General features: G+C 50.2%; 1 protein-coding gene across 3 annotated transcripts in view; it reads right to left on the bottom strand.

Annotated features, from left to right (window-relative positions):
• Nucleotides 1-451: 451 nt before the first annotated feature.
• The window catches only part of TBC1D24 (TBC1 domain family member 24), a 43,506-nt gene continuing 23,006 nt past the window's right edge, over nucleotides 452-20,951 (bottom strand). Inside the window, exons 7-13 of one of the 3 annotated variants that reach the window (XR_009757112.1) lie at nucleotides 19,829-19,843; nucleotides 16,368-16,526; nucleotides 13,780-13,843; nucleotides 11,780-11,875; nucleotides 7,833-8,073; nucleotides 4,323-5,283; nucleotides 452-4,261 (exon numbers count right to left, since the gene is read on the bottom strand). Coding sequence is in view for 2 of the 3 variants with exons in the window: in XM_061577108.1 (XP_061433092.1) it covers nucleotides 5,132-5,283; nucleotides 7,833-8,073; nucleotides 11,780-11,875; nucleotides 13,780-13,843; nucleotides 16,368-16,526; nucleotides 19,829-19,843 (727 nt within the window). In the remaining variant the exon portion in view is untranslated. Of the gene's footprint in view, nucleotides 5,284-7,832; nucleotides 8,074-11,779; nucleotides 11,876-13,779; nucleotides 13,844-16,367; nucleotides 16,527-19,828; nucleotides 19,844-20,951 lie in introns of all 3 variants that reach the window. The other 2 variants (XM_061577108.1, XM_061577109.1) reach the window with 2 other exon arrangements.

Raw genomic sequence — 20,951 nt, 5'->3', positions numbered from 1 at the left:
CGTAAAACAACCGCACGCCAATTCGCGAGAACGATCAAAATCACCGGAATTGCGACGGTCAGAACAATAAAGTGTCTTGGAGACCCGGGACCTGAATATTGTGATGCGAGTCGGAACGTCGCACGTCCAACTCGCCTGGGGGGTCTCGGGTGTAGGGCGGATATGTTCAAAAGGCGTCGGATATGCGAACGGCCGTATATAAACATGACGGTTAGTTTCGATTTAAAGCTTTCGTGACTGCAGGGATTCATCTTATTGGTTCTTTCAGTAAAGTCACGTAGAAGGGAAGTAATAAAATAAGAAAAAGAAAAATAATAAAATAATTATTTTTAGAAAATGCTTATTTTTATTATTTTTATTTTAATCAAACATAATAAAATAATTATTTTATTGTGTTTTCTTTTTATTATTTTAATAAAACGTAATAAAATAATTATTTTATTATGTTTAATTTTTATTATTTTGTTACTTCCCTTCTACGTGACTTTACCGAAAGAACCAAGAAGATGACAGTTCGTTGTTTTAACCTTGACCTCTTCTCTGTGCCACGATCGTTGCGGAGGTTAATCTGCCCGAGCCGATTCGCACGGCAGGAAACGTATTAAACTTTCGTTTGAGTGTCGATTTGCGTCTGCAATGTGTTCCGATTGCTCGTATGATTTCTGTTTACTTCATCGTTATACGTTTGTCACTTTGACGAAGGAGGTCGCTTTTGCAAACGAGACTCATCCTGATCTCTAGAGTTAGCTCTCTTGCTCTCTCTCACCCGGTGAAACAAAAGAGAGTTGAAACTTTCGTAAACTTGAACGCCACCTTGTAACAAATACCGTACCAAGCGTGGGCAGATACATCGGTTAAAAGTGCGGATGCGCGAGGGTCGGATACACGAAACTGTTTTGTGGTTTACAAAAAGTGCTTTAACAGTGACGGGCGAAACCCCCTACGCATATTCCAGGGAGGGGGGATGACACACGAGGCCGTGGAGATGATGGCAAGACATTAAGCCGAGTTGAAAATATATAATGCTTCTGCATCAATATTGATGAGGTCACGCATGAAGGTGACACACCACAGACCCCGGTCCAACTGGGCGTCTCACCTTCGCCGCGGCCTTTCACCGCAACCGCGAGATGGCATTCCACATTGCGCAGGGGGCGGTTTGCAGAGTGAGCGAGCGTCAGGCCGTCTGACGTGTCTTGCACCTCGAACGCAGCCATGCCGGGCAGAGCTGCACCCGAGGTGCGTTGCACAAGATGGACCACCGAAACGATATCGAAGTTTTTGTACTGACGAACATTACCACTGTTACTACCCGCTCCCTTCCTCTCAAAGGGACCGGTTGTCCAATAGCTTCTCACCCGGTTCATCAACAACAACAATAAATACAACAACACGGCGCGGCTTTATACAGCTTCTCGATTTGACGACGTCTCCAAGATGCTGTACAGAAACAGAGAGCCATGAGACTCGCTTCGGGAGCCAAGACCCCCAGAGGACCCATCGTCTCGCCTTCGAGACCCGAACAACCAAATACATGGATCCATATGCCATCTAAGTGCGAACGTGTCCCAAAGACGCGGTACTGAAACTGTGGGGAGAGTTTTAGTTTATATATAGAGAGAGAGTTGGTCAGAGGCAGGGGAGAAGTTTAAGAGCCTGCACTTGTACAGGGGGCAGGGAGCAGAGGTCGCAATCGGGCACCCGATACCCGTACCCTACCCGATACCCGGCTACCCGTACCCGGCCGGGTACGGGTACCCGTTTGCGACCCTGGTGCGGCCGGGTACGCGTAAGGAATCAAAACCCGTTTGCGACCTCTGGCAGGGAGTCAACAGCACGGGCGACTGGGGGGGGGGGGTGGAGACAAGGAAGTTGCAGACGGTGGGAAAAGCAGAGAACAAACGAGCGACGGTCGCTTCAAGCCGTCGGAAACCGACTGCTAAGCTCGCGCTAAGCGAGGGCGAATTACAAGCGGGGCTTTACACGCGTGTGTCCGGGTCGCGCCCGACACACGACGCCCACTACAGGGATCTCCTCGCACCATGCGGTGGCCGCCGCAGTTGTGGTGGACGCATTCAGAAAAATCGGGAAGCACGAAGAGAAACCGCACGAGGAGACGGCTGCCCGCCAAGGAGCGCACAGAGTGCACACACACACACACACAACGTTGCCCGACGTCTGAACGCGTAGCCGCATACGAGCGGATTCAAACCGCGTAGGGTAGAAATAGCCTAGTCGCAGACACCGCGCGAAACTGCACAAACTGAGCCCGCTTGAAGCGGGGGGAGACGTGTCGTCCTCTCTCGCTGTGGGCTGTGGTCACTACTACAAGGCGCCACGGTGGCTCGGAGATGCGAACTACATCGCCTGGTATACAGGAGGTCGTGAGTTCCATCCCGACCCTCACGCCTGCTGTATATTTGGAGTTTGCGTCTCTCTCTCATCATCATCACGGTGGCTAGGAGATGTTAACTACCTCGCCTGGTATACAGGAGGTCGTGGGTTCCATCCCGTCCCTGACGCCTGAATATTTAGAGTTTGCGTCCTTCGCTTTTCCCCTCCACATTTAGAATCAACGTCAAGCGTTTAGAGTATTTTGGCTGCTATACATTTCCACGTGATGACGAGAACACTTAGTCGGGCTAATATTTGTGGCCAGGTCGCTTCTGAAAAAGAATCTAGGTAGCTCGGTGGGCTTTACCTGGTTAAAAAATAAAATAAATAAAAAATGTTCTTATTTGTCGCATGCCAGCCACACAGCGACCCGGACAATATTTGAAGAGGGAATTCTGCCCTGCAGTTGCTGTGACTGGGCTTCTAAGAAAGAAAATACTCAACGAACTCCAACACGGATATGTCATGTAACACAGTAGCTGCCTTGTGGAGATCGCGACAGTGAAATGGGTACATTGGGTAAATGTTTACACGCGGAAATTTAAACAAAAACGTTACAAATACAGGAAGCTAAGAGGTATCCCAATGCATCGTGTAATGGTACCCACCCTTCACAGGGATGGAACATTCCTGGGGTATGAACTCTGGAATGTACCATTTCTTTTTCTCTGGGGGGGTCACATTGTGGCACATCTCAAAGTCACTTGAAAGTTTTTTTTTTACTTTAACTGAAAAAAAAAATTTGTCAAGCAGAGGCTCAAATGGCCCAAAAGGCGAGGTGGACTGCAGCGTACAGCACTCGTGAACGTACACCAGATGAGAATGAATAAGTTAATGCGTTTCTTGAATTGAGAAAAGTTATAAGGAGTCGGAGGAAGAGACGGGGGGGGGGGGGGGGTGGGGGAGGAATCCAAAGTGGAGCAGTGTGAGAGAAGAAGCAGAGAGGTAAGTGAAAAGCGACCTGCAGTGTGGCAAGTGGGTGGGCGAGTGGGTGGGCGAGTGGGTGGGCGAGTGGGTGGGCGAGTGGGTGAGTGGGTGGGTGTGTTGTTGTGACCTGCAGTGTGGCGAGTGGGTGGATGAGTGGGTGAGTGAATGGGTGAGTGGGTGAGTGTGTTGTTGTGATCTGCAGTGTGGTGAGTGGGTGAGTGAGTGGGTGAGTGAATGGGTGAGTGTGTTGTTGTCACCTGGAGTGTGGTGAGTGAGTGGGTGAATGGGTGAGTGTGTTGTTGCGACCTGCAGTGTGGTGAGTGGGTAGGTGAGTGGGTGAGTGTGTTGTTGTCACCTGGAGTGTGGTGAGTGAGTGGGTGAATGGGTGAGTGTGTTGTTGTCACCTGGAGTGTGGCGAGTGGGTGGGTGAATGGGTGAGTGTGTTGTTGTCACCTGCAGTGTGGTGGGTGAATGGGTGAGTGTGTTGTTGTTGTCACCTGCAGTGTGGTGGGTGAATGGGTGAGTGTGTTGTTGTTGTGACCTGCAGTGTGGTGAGTGTGGTGGGTGAATGGGTGAGTGTGTTGTTGTTGTCACCTGGAGTGTGGTGAGTGGGTGGGTGAATGGGTGAGTGTGTTGTTGTTGTCACCTGGAGTGTGGTGAGTGGGTGGGTGAATGGGTGAGTGTGTTGTTGTCACCTGCAGTGTGGCGAGTGGGTGGGTGAATGGGTGAGTGTGTTGTTGTTGTCACCTGCAGTGTGGTGGGTGAATGGGTGAGTGTGTTGTTGTTGTGACCTGCAGTGTGGTGAGTGTGGTGGGTGAATGGGTGAGTGTGTTGTTGTTGTCACCTGGAGTGTGGTGAGTGGGTGGGTGAATGGGTGAGTGTGTTGTTGTTGTGACCTGCAGTGTGGTGGGTGAATGGGTGAGTGTGTTGTTGTTGTCACCTGCAGTGTGGTGAGTGGGTGGGTGAGTGGGTAGGTGAGTGGGTGAGTGTGTTGTTGTCACCTGCAGTGTGGTGAGTGGGTGGGTGAGTGGGTGGGTGAGTGGGTGAGTGTGTTGTTGTTGTGACCTGCAGTGTGGTGAGTGGGTGGGTGAGTGGGTAGGTGAGTGGGTGAGTGTGTTGTTGTTGTCACCTGCAGTGTGGTGAGTGGGTGGGTGAGTGGGTGAGTGTGTTGTTGTTGTGACCTGCAGTGTGGCGAGTGGGTGAGTGGGCGAGTGGGTGGGTGAGTGTGTTGTTGTTGTCACCTGCAGTGTGGTGAGTGGGTGGGTGAGTGGATGAGTGTGTTGTTGTTGTGACCTGCAGTGTGGCGAGTGGGTGGGTGAATGGGTGAGTGTGTTGTTGTTGTCACCTGCAGTGTGGTGGTTGAACAGTGTGGATGAGACAAAAGTCAGTCTGGAAGACCGAGTCTTTAACGTGGGCAGAGAAAGCAATCAGCGAACTTCCCGGGAGCGGTAACCGTGGCAGCAGCGATAGAAGAGTGCTCAGGCTACGCCACGATTGATCGATTGATCGATTGATCGATTGATGAAGGCGCCAAGATACTTTTTTCCCACCGCAAGAGCCGAAGTCGTGCCGCCGACGTCGCAGTTCAAACTCTATCCACCGTCACCCCGGCCGCCTGGCCCTGCTTGGCCCCAAAGCCAGATTCGGATTATCCAGCGAAGCCGGCTGTCGCTCACGAGCTCAGCTCGACAAACGGGAAGGTGATGTACCCCCCCCCGGGAGGGGGGGTTGGAGGCCCGACTCCGGTGTGTGCCAGTGGGGGAAAAAAAAGTGGGAGTGCGATGTGGTTGAAAGCTTTCGCGGGGGGAGGTCATTGGCTACTCTCGGCAAAGCCCCAGACCTCCAGGATCTGCACCTGAAAGGTCTCCGTGCACAGCGGCGGGTTGGCGAAAGTGTCGCAGGGTGCCGTGCGCCCGTGGTTCAGCTCGGAGTCGAGGTAGAGGGCCTGGCCGCCACCGCCACCTGCGCACAAACACAGAGACACGCACAAACACAGAGACACGCACGCACACAGAGACACGTACACACACACAGACACGTACACACACACAGACACGCACGCACACAGAGACACGTACACACACACAGACACGTACACACACACAGACACGTACACACACACAGACACGCATGCACACAGACGCGCACACACAGACAAATAAATACATAGAGATGTTTTCAGATACAAACACAGATATAAAAAAGACAAAGATTCCCCCCCCCTCCCCCGTATAGCCTTTAACAGACTGACGAAGATGCAAGGGCTTGCATCTTGAATCCTTGCCTCACTTGATGCAGCAAATCTGGCTGTGACGGTCCCACCTGATGACGGAGACTTGTGTTGCCTCCGAAACGTCGTGATTTTATTTTTATTAATTTTAATTTCATTTTTTACCTATGTGACTTTACCGAAAGAACCAAGAGTATATATATATATATACTTTAACAGACTGTTTGGGCAAGTGCTGTTAGCGAGTAGCAGCACCTATGAAGGACGGCACAGCACACTGGGGGGTGGGTGGCAGGCACCACACCCTGCCACCTCATGGCGATGTTTACACACCGCACCAGGTACTCATTTGAGGCCGAGTCGACCTAAGAGAGACCCAGGACCGGCTCAGATAATTGTCACTGGCAATCGCCGTGAGTGGGAATCGAACTCGGGTCGCCGGGTCCGTAGCGCAGCACAGCGCTAACCGCTACTACACCACCGACTAAGTTTTAGAGGGTCTTGTGGTTTGGCCCGATTTTTTTCATTTAGTAAAGATTTATATTTTTTATCTGTATTGAATTATGATTGTTATTGGGATCAAACATCTAAATGGAATTTTTTGCACTTTCTGTACGCAGCAGGATTTGATTGTTTACGTACGAGATGTTCAGATTTGTGTACAATGAATTGTAGGTGGATCTTGTAATTTTATTGTTTGTTGCGGTTGAACCCAAATCAAGAGCCGAATGGCTCACAGGATAAATCCTAATAAATTAAACTGAAACTGAAACACACCGCACACACACCACAAACACACACCAGACAAACCCCACACACACACCACACAAACCCCACACACACCACACACGCCACACACACACACCCGCCACACACCCCACACACCCCACACACACACCCCACACACACACCCCACACACCCCACACACACACCCCACACACACACCCCACACACCCCACACACACACCCCACACACACACCACACACACCCCACACACACACACACACACCCCACACACACACACCACAAACACCCTACACACCACACACACCACAAACACCCTACACCCCACACACACCGCAAACACACACACCACAAACACACATGCCACACACACACCACACACGCACACACCACACACATCACACACCACACATACACCACAAACACACCACACACACACGCCACACACACCTACCACACACACCTACCACACACACACCCCACACACACCCCACACACACACCCCACACACACACACACACACCCCACACACACCGCAAACACACACACCACAAACACACACACCACAAACACACACCACAGACGCCATACACACCACACACACCACACACACCACACACACACCACACACACCACACACACACCACACACACACGCCACACACACCCCACACACACCACACTCACCACACACACCCCACACACACCACACTCACCACACACACACCACACACACCCCACACACACCACACACACCCCACACACACCACACCACAAACACACACACACCCCACACACACCACACACTCCACACACAAACACACACACACCACACACACCACACACACCACACAAACACACACACACCACACACACATGCCACACACACACACACCGCACACACACCGCACACACACACCACACACACAACACACACACCCCACACACACCCCACAAACACACACACCACACACACAACACACACGCCACACACACCACACACACACCACACCACAAACACACACACACCACACACACACCCCACACACGCCACACACACACCACACACACACCACACCACAAACACACACACACCACACACACACCCCACACACGCCACACACACACACCACACACACGCCACACACACCACACACACCACACACACCACACACACCACACACACCCCACACACACCACACCACAAACACACACACACCCCACACACGCCACACACACACCACACACACACCCCACACACACCACACACACACACACCACACACACACACACCACACACACAACACACACGCCACACACACCGGACACACACCACACACACAACACACACACCACACACACACCCCACACACACCACACACACACACCACACACACAACACACACGCCACACACACACACACACCGCACACACACCACACTCACCACACACACACCACACACACCCCACACACACACACCCGCCACACACACACCACACAAACACCCCACACACAAACACCCGCCACACACTCACCTATAATGATGCTCTCCGCATTCCCGGCCATGAACATGGACGCGGTTTTGCTGGGCAGCCCGAAGTGTTTGGTGGCGAGGAAGGGCGACAGGCGATCCGAGCGCGGCTCTTCAACCCCGGCAGGGGGCAAGGGGGCGACGGTGGTGCCCGGCGCGTCGCCCGTGTCGCTCGCTCCCTCCGCCTGCGCCAGCTCCGGGTGTCTGATCACCACCCACTCGTAGCGTTCCACCTCCGGGTGCAGCTGCCGCGTGGGGAAGGTGGAATTTACCCTCCGACTCGTGTGCAAGTGCGTGCAAGTGTGTGCGGATGTATTTACGTGCGAACGTCTTACGCTCCCCGTACGTAGCCAACGCGCTGATCGGAGGTGCGGGGGAAGGACAAGAAACTAAACAACAACAACAACAAGTTCTAGAGAAATTAGTTCTCAATGTTGTGTAGTAGTGTATAGTGGTGTAGTGTATAGTGTAGTGTTTAGTAGTATAGTGTAGCGTATAGTGTAGTGTATAGTGTAGTGTATAGTGTATAGTAGTGTAGTATATAGTAGTGTGTAGTGTAGTGTATAGTAGTGTATTGTATAGTGTAGTGTATAGTGTAGTGTATAGTGTACTGTATAGTGTAGTGTGTAGTGTATAGTGTAGTGTATAGTGTAGTGTATAGTGTAGTGTATAGTAGTATAGTGTAGCGTATAGTGTAGTGTATAGTAGTATAGTGTAGCGTATAGTAGTGTAGTGTATAGTAGTGTAGTGTATAGTAGTGTAGTGTATAGTAGTGTGGTGTATAGTAGTGTATAGTAGTGTAGTGTATAGTGTGGTGCATAGTAGTGTAGTGTATAGTGGTGTAGTGTATAGTAGTGTAGTGTAGCGTATAGTGTAGTGTATAGTAGTGTAGTGTATAGTGTGGTGCATAGTAGTGTAGTGTATAATAGTGTAGTGTATATTAGTGTAATGTATAGTGGTGTAGTGTATAGTAGTGTAGTGTAGCGTATAGTGTAGTGTATAGTAGTGTAGTGTATAGTGTAGTGTATAGTAGTGTAGTGTAGCGTATAGTGTAGTGTATAGTGTGGTGTATAGTAGTGTAGTGTATAGTAGTGTAGTGTATAGTAGTGTAGTGTATAGCAGTGTAGTGTATAGCAGTGTATTGTATAGCAGTGTAGTGTATAGTAGTGTAGTGTATAGTAGTGTAGTGTATAGTAGTGTAGTGTATAGTAGTGTAGTGTATAGCAGTGTAGTGTATAGCAGTGTAGTGTATAGTGTAGTGTAATGTATTGTGTATTGTATAGTAGTGTAGTGTATAGTAGTGTAGCGTATAGTGTAGTGTATAGTGTAGTGTACAGTAGTGTAGTGTATAGTAGCGTAGTGTATAGTAGTGTAGTGTATAGTAGTACGAACTGGTCATGGACCTCTCCTAGGTGGACTCGGCCTCAAATGAGTACCTAGTGCTTTGCGTCGTAAACATCGCCACTGGGGAGACAAAGGCGGCCGGGCGTGGTGCTGGCCACCCACCCCCTCGTGTGCCGTGCCGGCCTTCATTGGCGCTCGCTAACAGCACTTGCCCCTACAGTCTGTGAAGGCTAAAGGGCAGGATCTTTATCCGAGTGTGTGTGTACAAATGTGTGTGTACAAATGTGTGTGTACAAATGTGTGTGTACAAATGTGTGTGTACAAATGTGTGTGTACAAATGTGTGTGTACAATGCAGCTCGTGAAGGATGCTGTGGGGCTGGTGGAGGCAGCCGTCCTCCAGGCGACAAAGGAGGGTGGAGGAGCGACACTCACAACAATGGGCTGAGCTGAAGCACTGAGTGGCAGAGTGGATGAATGAGAAAAGGGGAGTCCGACAATGAATGAGAGCGAACAATTGAGTGATCGAGAGAGAGAGAGTGCGCGTAAGATTGATTGAGCGAGCTTCTAAGTTCGTGGGCGAGTGAGTGGGCGAGAGTGTAGGAGATTGGGCGAGTGGGTGGGTGGGTGAGGGGGTGAGTGAGAGAGTGGGTGAGTGGGTGAGGGGGTGAGTGGGTGAGGGGGTGAGTGGGTGAGGGGGTGAGTGAGTGGGTGGGTGAGTGGGTGAGTGGGTGGGTGGGTGAGTGGGTGGGTGGGTGAGTGGGTGGGTGAGTGAGTGGGTGGGTGGGTGGGTGAGTGAGTGAGTGGGTGGGTGGGTGGGTGGGTGGGTGGGTGGGTGGGTGGGTGGGTGGGTGGGTGAGTGAGTGGGTGGGTGAGTGGGTGGGTGAGTGGATGAGTGGGTGGGTGGGTTGGTGGGTGGGTGGATGGGTGGGTGGGTGAGTGAGTGGGTGGGTGGTTCAATGAGTGAGCGGGTGAGTGAGTGGGTGAGGGGGTGAGTGAGTGGGTGGGTGGGTGAGCGAGTGGGTGAGTGAGTCGGTGGGTGGGTGAGTGAGTGGGTGAGGGGGTGAGTGAGTGGGTGGGTGAGTGGGTGGGTGAGAGAGTGGGTGGGTGGTTCAGTGAGTGAGCGGGTGAGTGAGTGGGTGAGTGAGTGAGTGAGGGAATGAGAGAGTGAGTGAGTGGGTGGGTGAGTGCGTGGGTGGGTGGGTGAGTGAATGAGCGGGTGAGTGAGCGGGTGCGTGAGTGAGTGAGTTGGTGAGTGAGTGGGTGGGTGAGTGAGTTGGTGGGCGAGTGGGTGAGTGAGTGGGTGGGTGAGTGCGTGGGTGGGTGGGTGAGTGAATGAGCGGGTGAGTGAGCGGGTGCGTGAGTGAGTGAGTTGGTGAGTGAGTGGGTGGGTGAGTGAGTTGGTGGGCGAGTGGGTGAGTGAGTGGGTGGGTGAGTGCGTGGGTGGGTGGGTGAGTGAATGAGCGGGTGAGTGAGCGGGTGCGTGAGTGAGTGAGTTGGTGAGTGAGTGGGTGGGTGAGTGAGTTGGTGGGCGAGTGGGTGAGTGAGTGGGTGGGTGAGTGCGTGGGTGGGTGGGTGAGTGAATGAGCGGGTGAGTGAGCGGGTGCGTGAGTGAGTGAGTTGGTGAGTGAGTGGGTGGGTGAGTGAGTTGGTGGGCGAGTGGGTGAGTGAGTGGGTGGGTGAGTGCGTGGGTGGGTGGGTGAGTGAATGAGCGGGTGAGTGAGCGGGTGCGTGAGTGAGTGAGTTGGTGAGTGAGTGGGTGGGTGAGTGAGTTGGTGGGCGAGTGGGTGAGTGAGTGGGTGGGTGAGTGCGTGGGTGGGTGGGTGAGTGAATGAGCGGGTGAGTGAGCGGGTGCGTGAGTGAGTGAGTTGGTGAGTGAGTGGGTGGGTGAGTGAGTTGGTGGGCGAGTGGGTGAGTGAGTGGGTGGGTGAGTGCGTGGGTGGGTGGGTGAGTGAATGAGCGGGTGAGTGAGCGGGTGCGTGAGTGAGTGAGTTGGTGAGTGAGTGGGTGGGTGAGTGAGTTGGTGGGCGAGTGGGTGAGTGAGTGGGTGGGTGAGTGCGTGGGTGGGTGGGTGAGTGAATGAGCGGGTGAGTGAGCGGGTGCGTGAGTGAGTGAGTTGGTGAGTGAGTGGGTGGGTGAGTGAGTTGGTGGGCGAGTGGGTGAGTGAGTGGGTGGGTGAGTGCGTGGGTGGGTGGGTGAGTGAATGAGCGGGTGAGTGAGCGGGTGCGTGAGTGAGTGAGTTGGTGAGTGAGTGGGTGGGTGAGTGAGTTGGTGGGCGAGTGGGTGAGTGAGTGGGTGGGTGAGTGCGTGGGTGGGTGGGTGAGTGAATGAGCGGGTGAGTGAGCGGGTGCGTGAGTGAGTGAGTTGGTGAGTGAGTGGGTGGGTGAGTGAGTTGGTGGGTGAGTGGGTGAGTGAGTGGGTGGGTGAGTGAGTGGGTGGGTGAGTGAGTGGGTGGGCGAGAGTGTGGGAGATTGGGTGAGTGAGTGGGTGAGTGAGTTGGTGGGTGAGTGAGTGAGCGGGTGCGTGAGTGAGTGAGTGGGTGAGTGAGTTGGTGGTTCAGTGAGTGAGCGGGCGAGTGAGCGGGTGAGTGAGTGAGAGCTGAACTCACTCTGAACACGAAACACTCCCCGGTACCAAAGAAACTCATCGTTCCTTTGCTTTTCCTCCTCTCAGCCCAGTCCGACGAGAGAAACGCCCCACACACCTACACACACAAGCACACATCGCATCGTCACCCACGGTCAATCCACTGCTGGATGAAGGCTTCCTGCAAGCCACCACCTCTCGCCATCCACCGATCAACACGGTTGGCTACATCTGGTGCGAAAGATGTTCAACATACATACGTATAAATTACTATACACAACACACTACGATACTATACACTACACACACTACACAGTACACTATACACAACACACTACTATACTATACACTACACACACTACACAACACACTACGATACTATACACTACACACACTACACAGACCACTATACACAACACACTACTATACTATACACTACACACACTACACAGTACACTATACACAACACACTACTATACTATACACTACACACACTACACAGTACACTATACACAACACACTACGATACTATACACTACACACACTACACAGTACACTATACACAACACACTACTATACTATACACTACACACACTACACTATACACTACACACACTACACAGTACACTATACACAACACACTACTATACTATACACTACACACACTACACTATACACACACTACTATACTATACACTACACACTCTACACAGTACACTATACACAACACACTACGATACTATACACTACACACACTACACAGTACACTATACACAACACACTACTATACTATACACTACACACACTACACAGTACACTATACACAACACACTACTATACTATACACTACACACACTACGATACTATACACTACACACACTACACAGTACACTATACACGACACCACTATACTATATTCTATACTACATTATACTACTATACTACATTGAGAACTCATTTATTTAGAACTGTTGTTGTTGCTGTTGTGTTTAGTTTGTTGTCCTTCCCCCGCACCTCCGATTAGCACGGTTGGCTACGTACGGAGCAAAAGAAGTTCAACACGCATACATACAGGGTGGGGGGGGGGGGTGTGAGGAGTATGGGGGAGGGGTGGTGGAGATGGGGGATGGGTGGTGGGAGGTGGATGGGTTGAACCGACGTACATTAGAATTAAAGCTTTTTCCCTCTCTACGTGCGGCTACGGTTTGTGCGATTTCTCGCCGTGTATGTGGCTCGGCTATTTCTGCCCAAATGTTGCTTGTGTCACGCGGTTTGAATTCACTCCGATGCGGCCGGACGCGGGACAACCTTGTATAGGATGTGTGTACTTTCAGCGCTGTTCGACAGGCAGCTCTCCCGTGCGGCAGTGACGGATTATACAAGTAGCTAAAGTAGCAAATGCTACGGGCCCCGCACTTTCAAAGGCCCCGCGCTAAACGCTTTCAAGCTATCAATTCCGGTTCAGTGATTCAGCACTTGCTCTATCGCTATAGTACTATACCGCCTTCAACTTTTATAAACGACCGGGGTGTTTAAGGTTCGCGACTTGTCGTATTATCCGGCTGTGTAGCAAATGAAAAAGATACAAATGAGATGCACGCGCTAAAACACTCGCACAAATACATTCACGTATGCAGCACACAGGGTTGCTGCATTTCACGTCGATCGTGTACGAATGTTGAACTTCTTTTGCACCGTACGTAGGACAGCCGAACGCAAAAGGCGATTCAAAGGTGCGCTCGGCTCCTGGTGCGCTCCCTGATATCGGAAGAGCAGCGTTCCAGACGGCCGCGGCAGCGCACCTGAAAGCGACCGCCGCCTTTGTTCGACGGCCAGCCAAACACCGCTGGCTAGGCAGACGTCCCGGCTAGCCGGAACGCAGGGCTCCAACCCCGCGCCCCTTCACCGCCCCCCCCCCCCCCCCCCCCGGCGTTAGTGTGGTGTTAATGCGGTGTTAGTGCGGTGTTATTGGTCGAGACAACACTTTGTGGTGGCGGCGAGCACCACGGATCACAAACAGACCTCGCCGTCCGTCGTCTTGATGAGTAGAACGGTCGGCTCGTGTCCATCGCAGTGCGTGTAGAACCTGCGCACGGCAAAGACACATTGTGTGTGTGTGTGTCGATTACCCCATGAATAACTTAAAAGGTAGTGGTGATCCATTGATATTTAAATGAAAACATTTATTCTAGATTTGAAGTTTTCGTGACTGCAAGGATCCATACTCTTTGGATATTTTCCGTAAAGTCACATGGGTCAAAAAAATAAAATAAATTAAAAATGAAAACAACTCAATTAAATCAAATCACGACGTTTCGGAAGCAACAGTAATTTTGCTGGAGCAGTCAACACCTGATGACGGATGCTTGTGTTGCTTCCAAAACGTCGTGATTGTATTAAATAAAGTTCTTTTCATTTTTAATTAATTGTATTTTTTACCTACGTGACTTTACCGAAAGAACCAAAGAGTATGAATACATTTCGATTTAAAGCTTTCGTGACTGCAGGGATTCATCTTCTTGGTTCTTTCGGTAAAGTCACGTAGAAGGGAAGTAATAAAATAAAATCATTCTAACGACGTTTCGGCCACAACGCAAGTAGCCGGCTTGCGTTGTGGCCGAAACGTCGTGAGAATTATTTTATTATGTTTTATTTTTATTATTTTATTATTTCCCTTCTACGTGACTTTACCGAAAGAACCAAGAAGAGCATGAACACATTTACCCCCCCCCTCCACCACCACCACCACCACCTGGGAGACAAATGCGGCTGGGTGTGGTGCTGGCTACACACCCACCCCCTTGTGTGCATTAGATGCTCGCTAACGACACTTGCCCCAACAGCCTCTTAATGTCTGTCTGTAGAACGTCTTTCGCACCGCACGTAGCCAACCGTGCGAATCGGAGGCGCGGGGTAAGGACAACAAGCTAAACACAAAAAGGAGTTCTAAAGAGATGAGTTTGTCAATCTGGATGATGATTTAAAAGCGCACGGCTCTAATGGCTTCGCAACATCGGAAGGGAAGAACGTTCCAGACGGTCGCAGAAGCGCATCCGCAAGCGCCGCAACAATGCGGTGACCGGTGTCCTTGTTCGATGGCAAAGCCAAAAACTTCTGCTGCTGCTGCTGCTGCGACAATGACCAGAGTTGCCGTGACGGTCAAAGTCTATAGAGGATTGGGGGTGAGGGGATAGGGAACACATTGTCCTGTAGAGGGAGCTGGTAGGAACGTTGGGTTGCTCAGTCAATGGCCTGCAGGGTCAACGGCGGCGTGGTGTATTCCGCAAATATGCCCGATTGAGGGCGGGCACAAGCCGGCGTGAGTAGGTTAAACGTTGAGTTTTATAAGGGCACCACGGGGTGACCAGCCCCTCCCCACCCAGCCCCACCCCTCCCTCCCACCCCCCACCCAGCCCCTCCCTACCCAGCCCCTCCCCACCCTCCCCACCCAGCCCCTCCCCACCCAGCCCCTCCCCACCCAGCCCCTCCCCACCCAGCCCCTCCCCACCCTCCCCACCCAGCCCCTCCCCACCCTCCCCACCCAGCCTGTCCCCACCCTCCCCACCCAGCCCCTCCCCACCCAGCCCCTCCCCACACTCCCCACCCAGCCCCTCCCCACACTCCCCACCCAGCCCCTCCCCAACCTCCCCACCCAGCCCTTCCCCACCATCTCCTCCCCACCCAGCCCCTCCCCACCCTCCCCACCCAGCCCCTCCCCACCCAGCCCCACCCTCCCCACCCAGCCCCTCCCCACCCTCCCCTCCCCACCCAGCCCCTCCCTGCATGGACGGACGGACACAATAATCTCCTGTGGGCTGGTGTAACCAGGAGGTTCCTACCAGTATAATCTTGCCGTGTCTACGTTCACGTGACCACAGAATCAGAATCAGCTTGACACGTAGCAGGCTTTCGCGACCAATTATATTCATTATAAAGGTTTGTGGGTGAGATCGCGTCGGTATAAATGTGTCGTAACCCCTCCAACACCCGACACGGCCTATTAGTTACCACTTCAGCCCACCGGTGTGTTGGAGAATAAATCCACAACGATCTTCTGAGTAGCACGGCGTTTCGCTGGTAATTACATCCAGCATCACGAGTCGGGCGGTGGAGGGTTACGACACATTCATACCGACGCGATCTCACCCAAAAACCTTGATCATGGACAGAACCAGAATGCCTATCTCATACTGCAGGAGGAATCCGGATGTCCAGTCGGGGTACAGCGTCAACACGTAACAACAACCAATACAAGAAACACCTTACCATATTAATAAAAAGTGTGCCGTACTTGGCCCTTTCCCTCTTCAACCATTATATATACGGAGTGGTAGCTCTTGTAATCTCTCATTTACTTGATACAGCTGTCGTGGCTGTGACGGTTCCACCTGAAGACGGAGGCTTGTGTTGCCTCCGAAACGTCGTGATTTTTATTTTATTTTTCTTTTATTAATTTTAATTTTTTACCTACGTGACTTTACCGAAAAAACCTCAGAATATGTAAACAATTCTCTGAACGCAAATCCACTTTTTGCTTTACATCGCATCGGGTAAAGCCCAGCAGAGCGATTCACTTTCAGAAGCGTCGTGGCGGAGCCGGCCCCACCGACCTGCTGAGGCTGTACCCGTGCTCCGCCGTGGTGAACAGCAGCAGCGGGCGCGTCAGCGTGAATCTCTCCGGGATCCACGACCACACGGCGTGCATCTGCTGGGCGGACACCACGTCCGAGTGCACCGCGCTCAGGTCCACGGAGAGCTGCACGCTCCGCCTGCGGGCGGCATCGCAAATCGATCAGAATCGTTGGAATCAGAAGAGCTACGAAGCGCTTTTGTTACACGCACAGGTGTGCAGTGAATGGGGCAGCCACGGGGTTGGAACGTCACGGCAACACAAGCGATGGTGCATCAGCAGCAGGCGGCGGCATCGGCAGTCGGTTTAATAGGTGGTAGGCTTGCGTAATCACCAGCGAAACGTCATGATACTCAAATCGTAAACGTTGTGGATTTGCTTTCCAACACACCGGTGTGCTGTACTAGTATACTACACTATACACTGCACTATACACTGCACTATACACACTATACACTGCACTATACACACTATACACTGCACTATACACACTATACACTACACTATACACTGCACTATACACTGCACTATACACTGCACTATACACACTATACACTGCACTATACACACTATACACTACACTATACACTGCACTATACACTACACTATACATACTATACACTGCACTACACACTACACTATACACTACACACTACTATACTATACACTACACTACTATACACTACACTACTATACACTATTCTTTGGTTCTTTCGGTTAAGTCACGTCTAAAGATAAAATAATAAATTAAAATAAAAGCATATTACGACGTTTCGATTGCAACACAAGCAATCATCATCAGGTAAAAAAGAAATAAAAAGCAACAAAAATCTAACTAGAAAACTATAGACAGACATACAAGCAGACAGACATCACAAGGACACACAGAGAGAGGACACATCGGCACAAAGACAGGGGTCGTTTCTGTGACGGTCCCTTAAATATAGAGAGGGGGCAAGGACGGCTAATTTTCTCTGCCCCCTCCCTCTCTCCGTCCTTGCCCCCTCTCTATATTTAAGGGACCGTCACAGAAACGACCCCTGTCTTTGTGCCGATATGTGTCCTCTCTCTGTGTGTCCTTGTGATGTCTGTCTGCTTGTATGTCTGTCTATAGTTTTCTAGTTAGATTTTTGTTGCTTTTTCTTTCTTTTTTACCTGATGATGATTGCTTGTGTTGCAATCGAAACGCCGTAATATGCTTTTATTTTAATTTATTATTTTATCTTTAGACGTGACTTAACCGAAAGAACCAAAGAATAATTCCTGCAGTCACGAAAGCTCCATAATTACTATACACTATACTACTATACACTACACTACTATACACTACACACTACACTACACACTACACTATACACTACACTATACACTACAATATACACAACACTACACTATACACTACTATACTATACACTACACTATACTATACACTGCACTATACACTACACTATACACTACACTATACTATACACTACACTATAATACTATACACTACACTATAATACTATACACCAGAGGTGGGACAAAGTCATTGTTATGCAAGTCCAAGTCGAGTCTGAAGTCATCAAATTCATGACTCGAGTCTGACTCGAGTCCAAGTCACATGACTCGAGTCCACACCTCAGAGGTGGGACAAAGTCATTGTTATGCAAGTCCAAGTCGAGTCTGAAGTCATCAAATTCATGACTCGAGTCTGACTCGAGTCCAAGTCACATGACTCGAGTCCACACCTCTGCTATACACTACACTATACTATACACTACACTATAATACTATACACTACACTATAATACTATACACTACACTATAATACTACACACTACACTATACACTAGTGCTGTACTCGTAACGAATTGTCACATTCTGTTAACGTGACAAACCTCACGAATTGGCCGTGTGGAGTGGTGGCGGGTTTAACGACACACTTAGATATTACAGATAGTATTGGTCGCGAAAAGCAACGTGTAAAACTCACCTGTTTTTAAATCCTTTATATTAAGTTCACTTGCTTGCTTGCTTGCGGCCGTGCAAATCTTTCGGTCGTTTTTTAACCCACTTCCCGTGATCCAATCGAGCTGACATTTTGCACACAGACTCGTTGTGCGTGACAATTAATTTTCGTGAAAAAAAATTCCAAAATTTTACACTTTTTAGGAAAAAATAAATTATATTTAATTACCAATTGCTTAATGGTGGCAGCCATTCATCTGACCCAAAGGTGGCAGCCAACTCAAGCCAGAGGACGAGAGGACTCTAGCCGCCACGCATATAAAGGATTTATAGTGAAAAACTTAGTTTTTACGGGTTAATTTTTTAGATGTTTTCTTGCTGTTAAGGTATTTTTCATTACTAGCAGTGACAATAAAACAGTGGCAGTGTCGGTAGCGGAAGTAACAGTCGCCGTACGTAGCAGTGTTAGTGCGAGCTTCAGTACCAAGAGCAGCAAAGGTTGCAGCGCTAGTCAAGACGAGGTTAGTTCCAGCCACAACGAGTCAGGAACAGTAGCAGAGAGGAATTGTAGCAGGCGTAACATCAGTGTCAGCGGCCGTAGTTTCAATAAGAAAGTCAGCAGCAGCAATTGCAGCGATAACCACTGGTCAACAACAAAAAAAACATTTTTTTCTGGCCTGGACTTTTGCAGCTGTTCTAGACTAATTTCAGGGTGCCGATTCCAAATCTGATCTCAGATTTGCTCTAACACATCAAATTTTTAAATCCTTTATATTAAGTTCGCTTGCTTGCTTGCTTACGACCGTGCAAATCTTTCGGTCGTTTTTTAACCCACTTCCCGTGATCCAATCGAGCTGACATTTTGCACACAGACTCGTTGTGCGTGACAATTTATTTTCGTGAAAAAAGAAATTATATTTAATTACCAATTGCTTAATGGTGCAAACCATTCATCTGACCCATAGGTGGCAGCCATCTCAAGCCAGAGGACGAGAGGACTCTAGCCACCACGCATATAAAGGATTTATAATGAAAAACTTTGTTTTTACGGGTTAATTTTTATGCTATCGGCATACCCCATTTTCATTGATTTTACCCGAAATTAACTCTGTCACTTATGATTGCAAGTTGTTGCGAGTCAGTGACTGCTTTAGTGTTAAAATATGGTGCTGTATTTTTAGGATAGTGTGTTTACAATGTCATTTTATGTAGATATCCACATTTATTTAATATTTTTCTTCTGCAGTTTTTATTGAAAATGCAATATTTGATATCTCAAAAACCTGATGTGATAGACAAAAACTGATGCCAGATTTGGAATCAGCACCCCAAAATTACCTTAAAACCGTTGGAATACCTTACGCCAGAAAAAGTGTGTTGACCAGTGTAACAGCAGCAGTGGTGGCAGTCCGACGCTCAAACTTAGTAGCGGCAGTACCAACAACGCAGGATTGCAAATCATCGGAAACTCCGAACGAACAGAAATCTTACTTTTGCTTGTGAGGGCTTGTAAAGATCGGGAGAAAAGCAGTCGGTTGCGCAGAGGGAAAGACAACAGTCGAGAAGACAAGAGATTCATTCGTCGAAGCCGAACTGCACGCAAAGTGTAGAGCGCACGATACACACGACTCTACGACTGCACACAAAGTGTACAGAGCACACGACACACACGACTCTACGACTGCACGCAAAGTGTAGAGCGCACGATACACACGACTCTACGACTGCACACAAAGTGTACAGAGCACACGACACACACGACTCTACGACTGCACGCAAAGTGTAGAGCGCACGATACACACGACTCTACGACTGCACACAAAGTGTACAGAGCACACGACACACACGACTCTACGACTGCACACAAAGTGTACAGAACGCACGACACACACGACTCTACGACTGCACACAAAGTGTACAGAGCACACGACACACACGACTCTACGACTGCACACAAAGTGTACAGAACACACGACACACACGACTCTACGACTGCACGCAAAGTGTAGAGCGCACGATACACACGACTCTACGACTGCACGCAAAGTGTAGAGCGCACGACACACACGACTCTACGACTGCACGCAAAGTGTACAGAGCGCACGACACACACGACTCTACGACTGCACATAAAGTGTACAGAGCACACGACACACACGACTCTACGACTGCACGCAAAGTGTAGAGCACACGACACACACGACTCTACGACTGCACACAAAGTGTACAGAGCGCACGACACACACGACTCTACGACTGCACACAAAGTGTACAGAGCACACGACACACACGACTCTACGACTGCACGCAAAGTGTACAGAGCACACGACACACACGACTCTACGACTGCACACAAAGTGTACAGAGCACACGACACACACGACTCTACGACTGCACGCAAAGTGTAGAGTGCACGACACACACGCACACGACTCTACGACCAGTTCAGAGGTCAATGTGTTCGAACGCGTCGGACCTCGGACGCTAAGCAGAGAATGAACCTGTGCGGTGCTCGGATGTGCGACCACCATGCTCACCAGGCGTTATAGGCTGCGGGGCCGCAAGGTTGGTAGCGGTAAGGCAACGTTGGCTCTGAGCGGTACAATGCAACAAG

Source organism: Lethenteron reissneri, chromosome 63, assembly GCF_015708825.2.
Source record: "Lethenteron reissneri isolate LAM-NWPU_2019-01 chromosome 63, ASM1570882v1, whole genome shotgun sequence".
NCBI classification, from domain to species: domain Eukaryota; kingdom Metazoa; phylum Chordata; class Hyperoartia; order Petromyzontiformes; family Petromyzontidae; genus Lethenteron; species Lethenteron reissneri.
The sequence above is the reverse complement of the archived record's forward strand: the minus strand, read 5'-3'. Positions and strand labels throughout refer to the sequence as shown.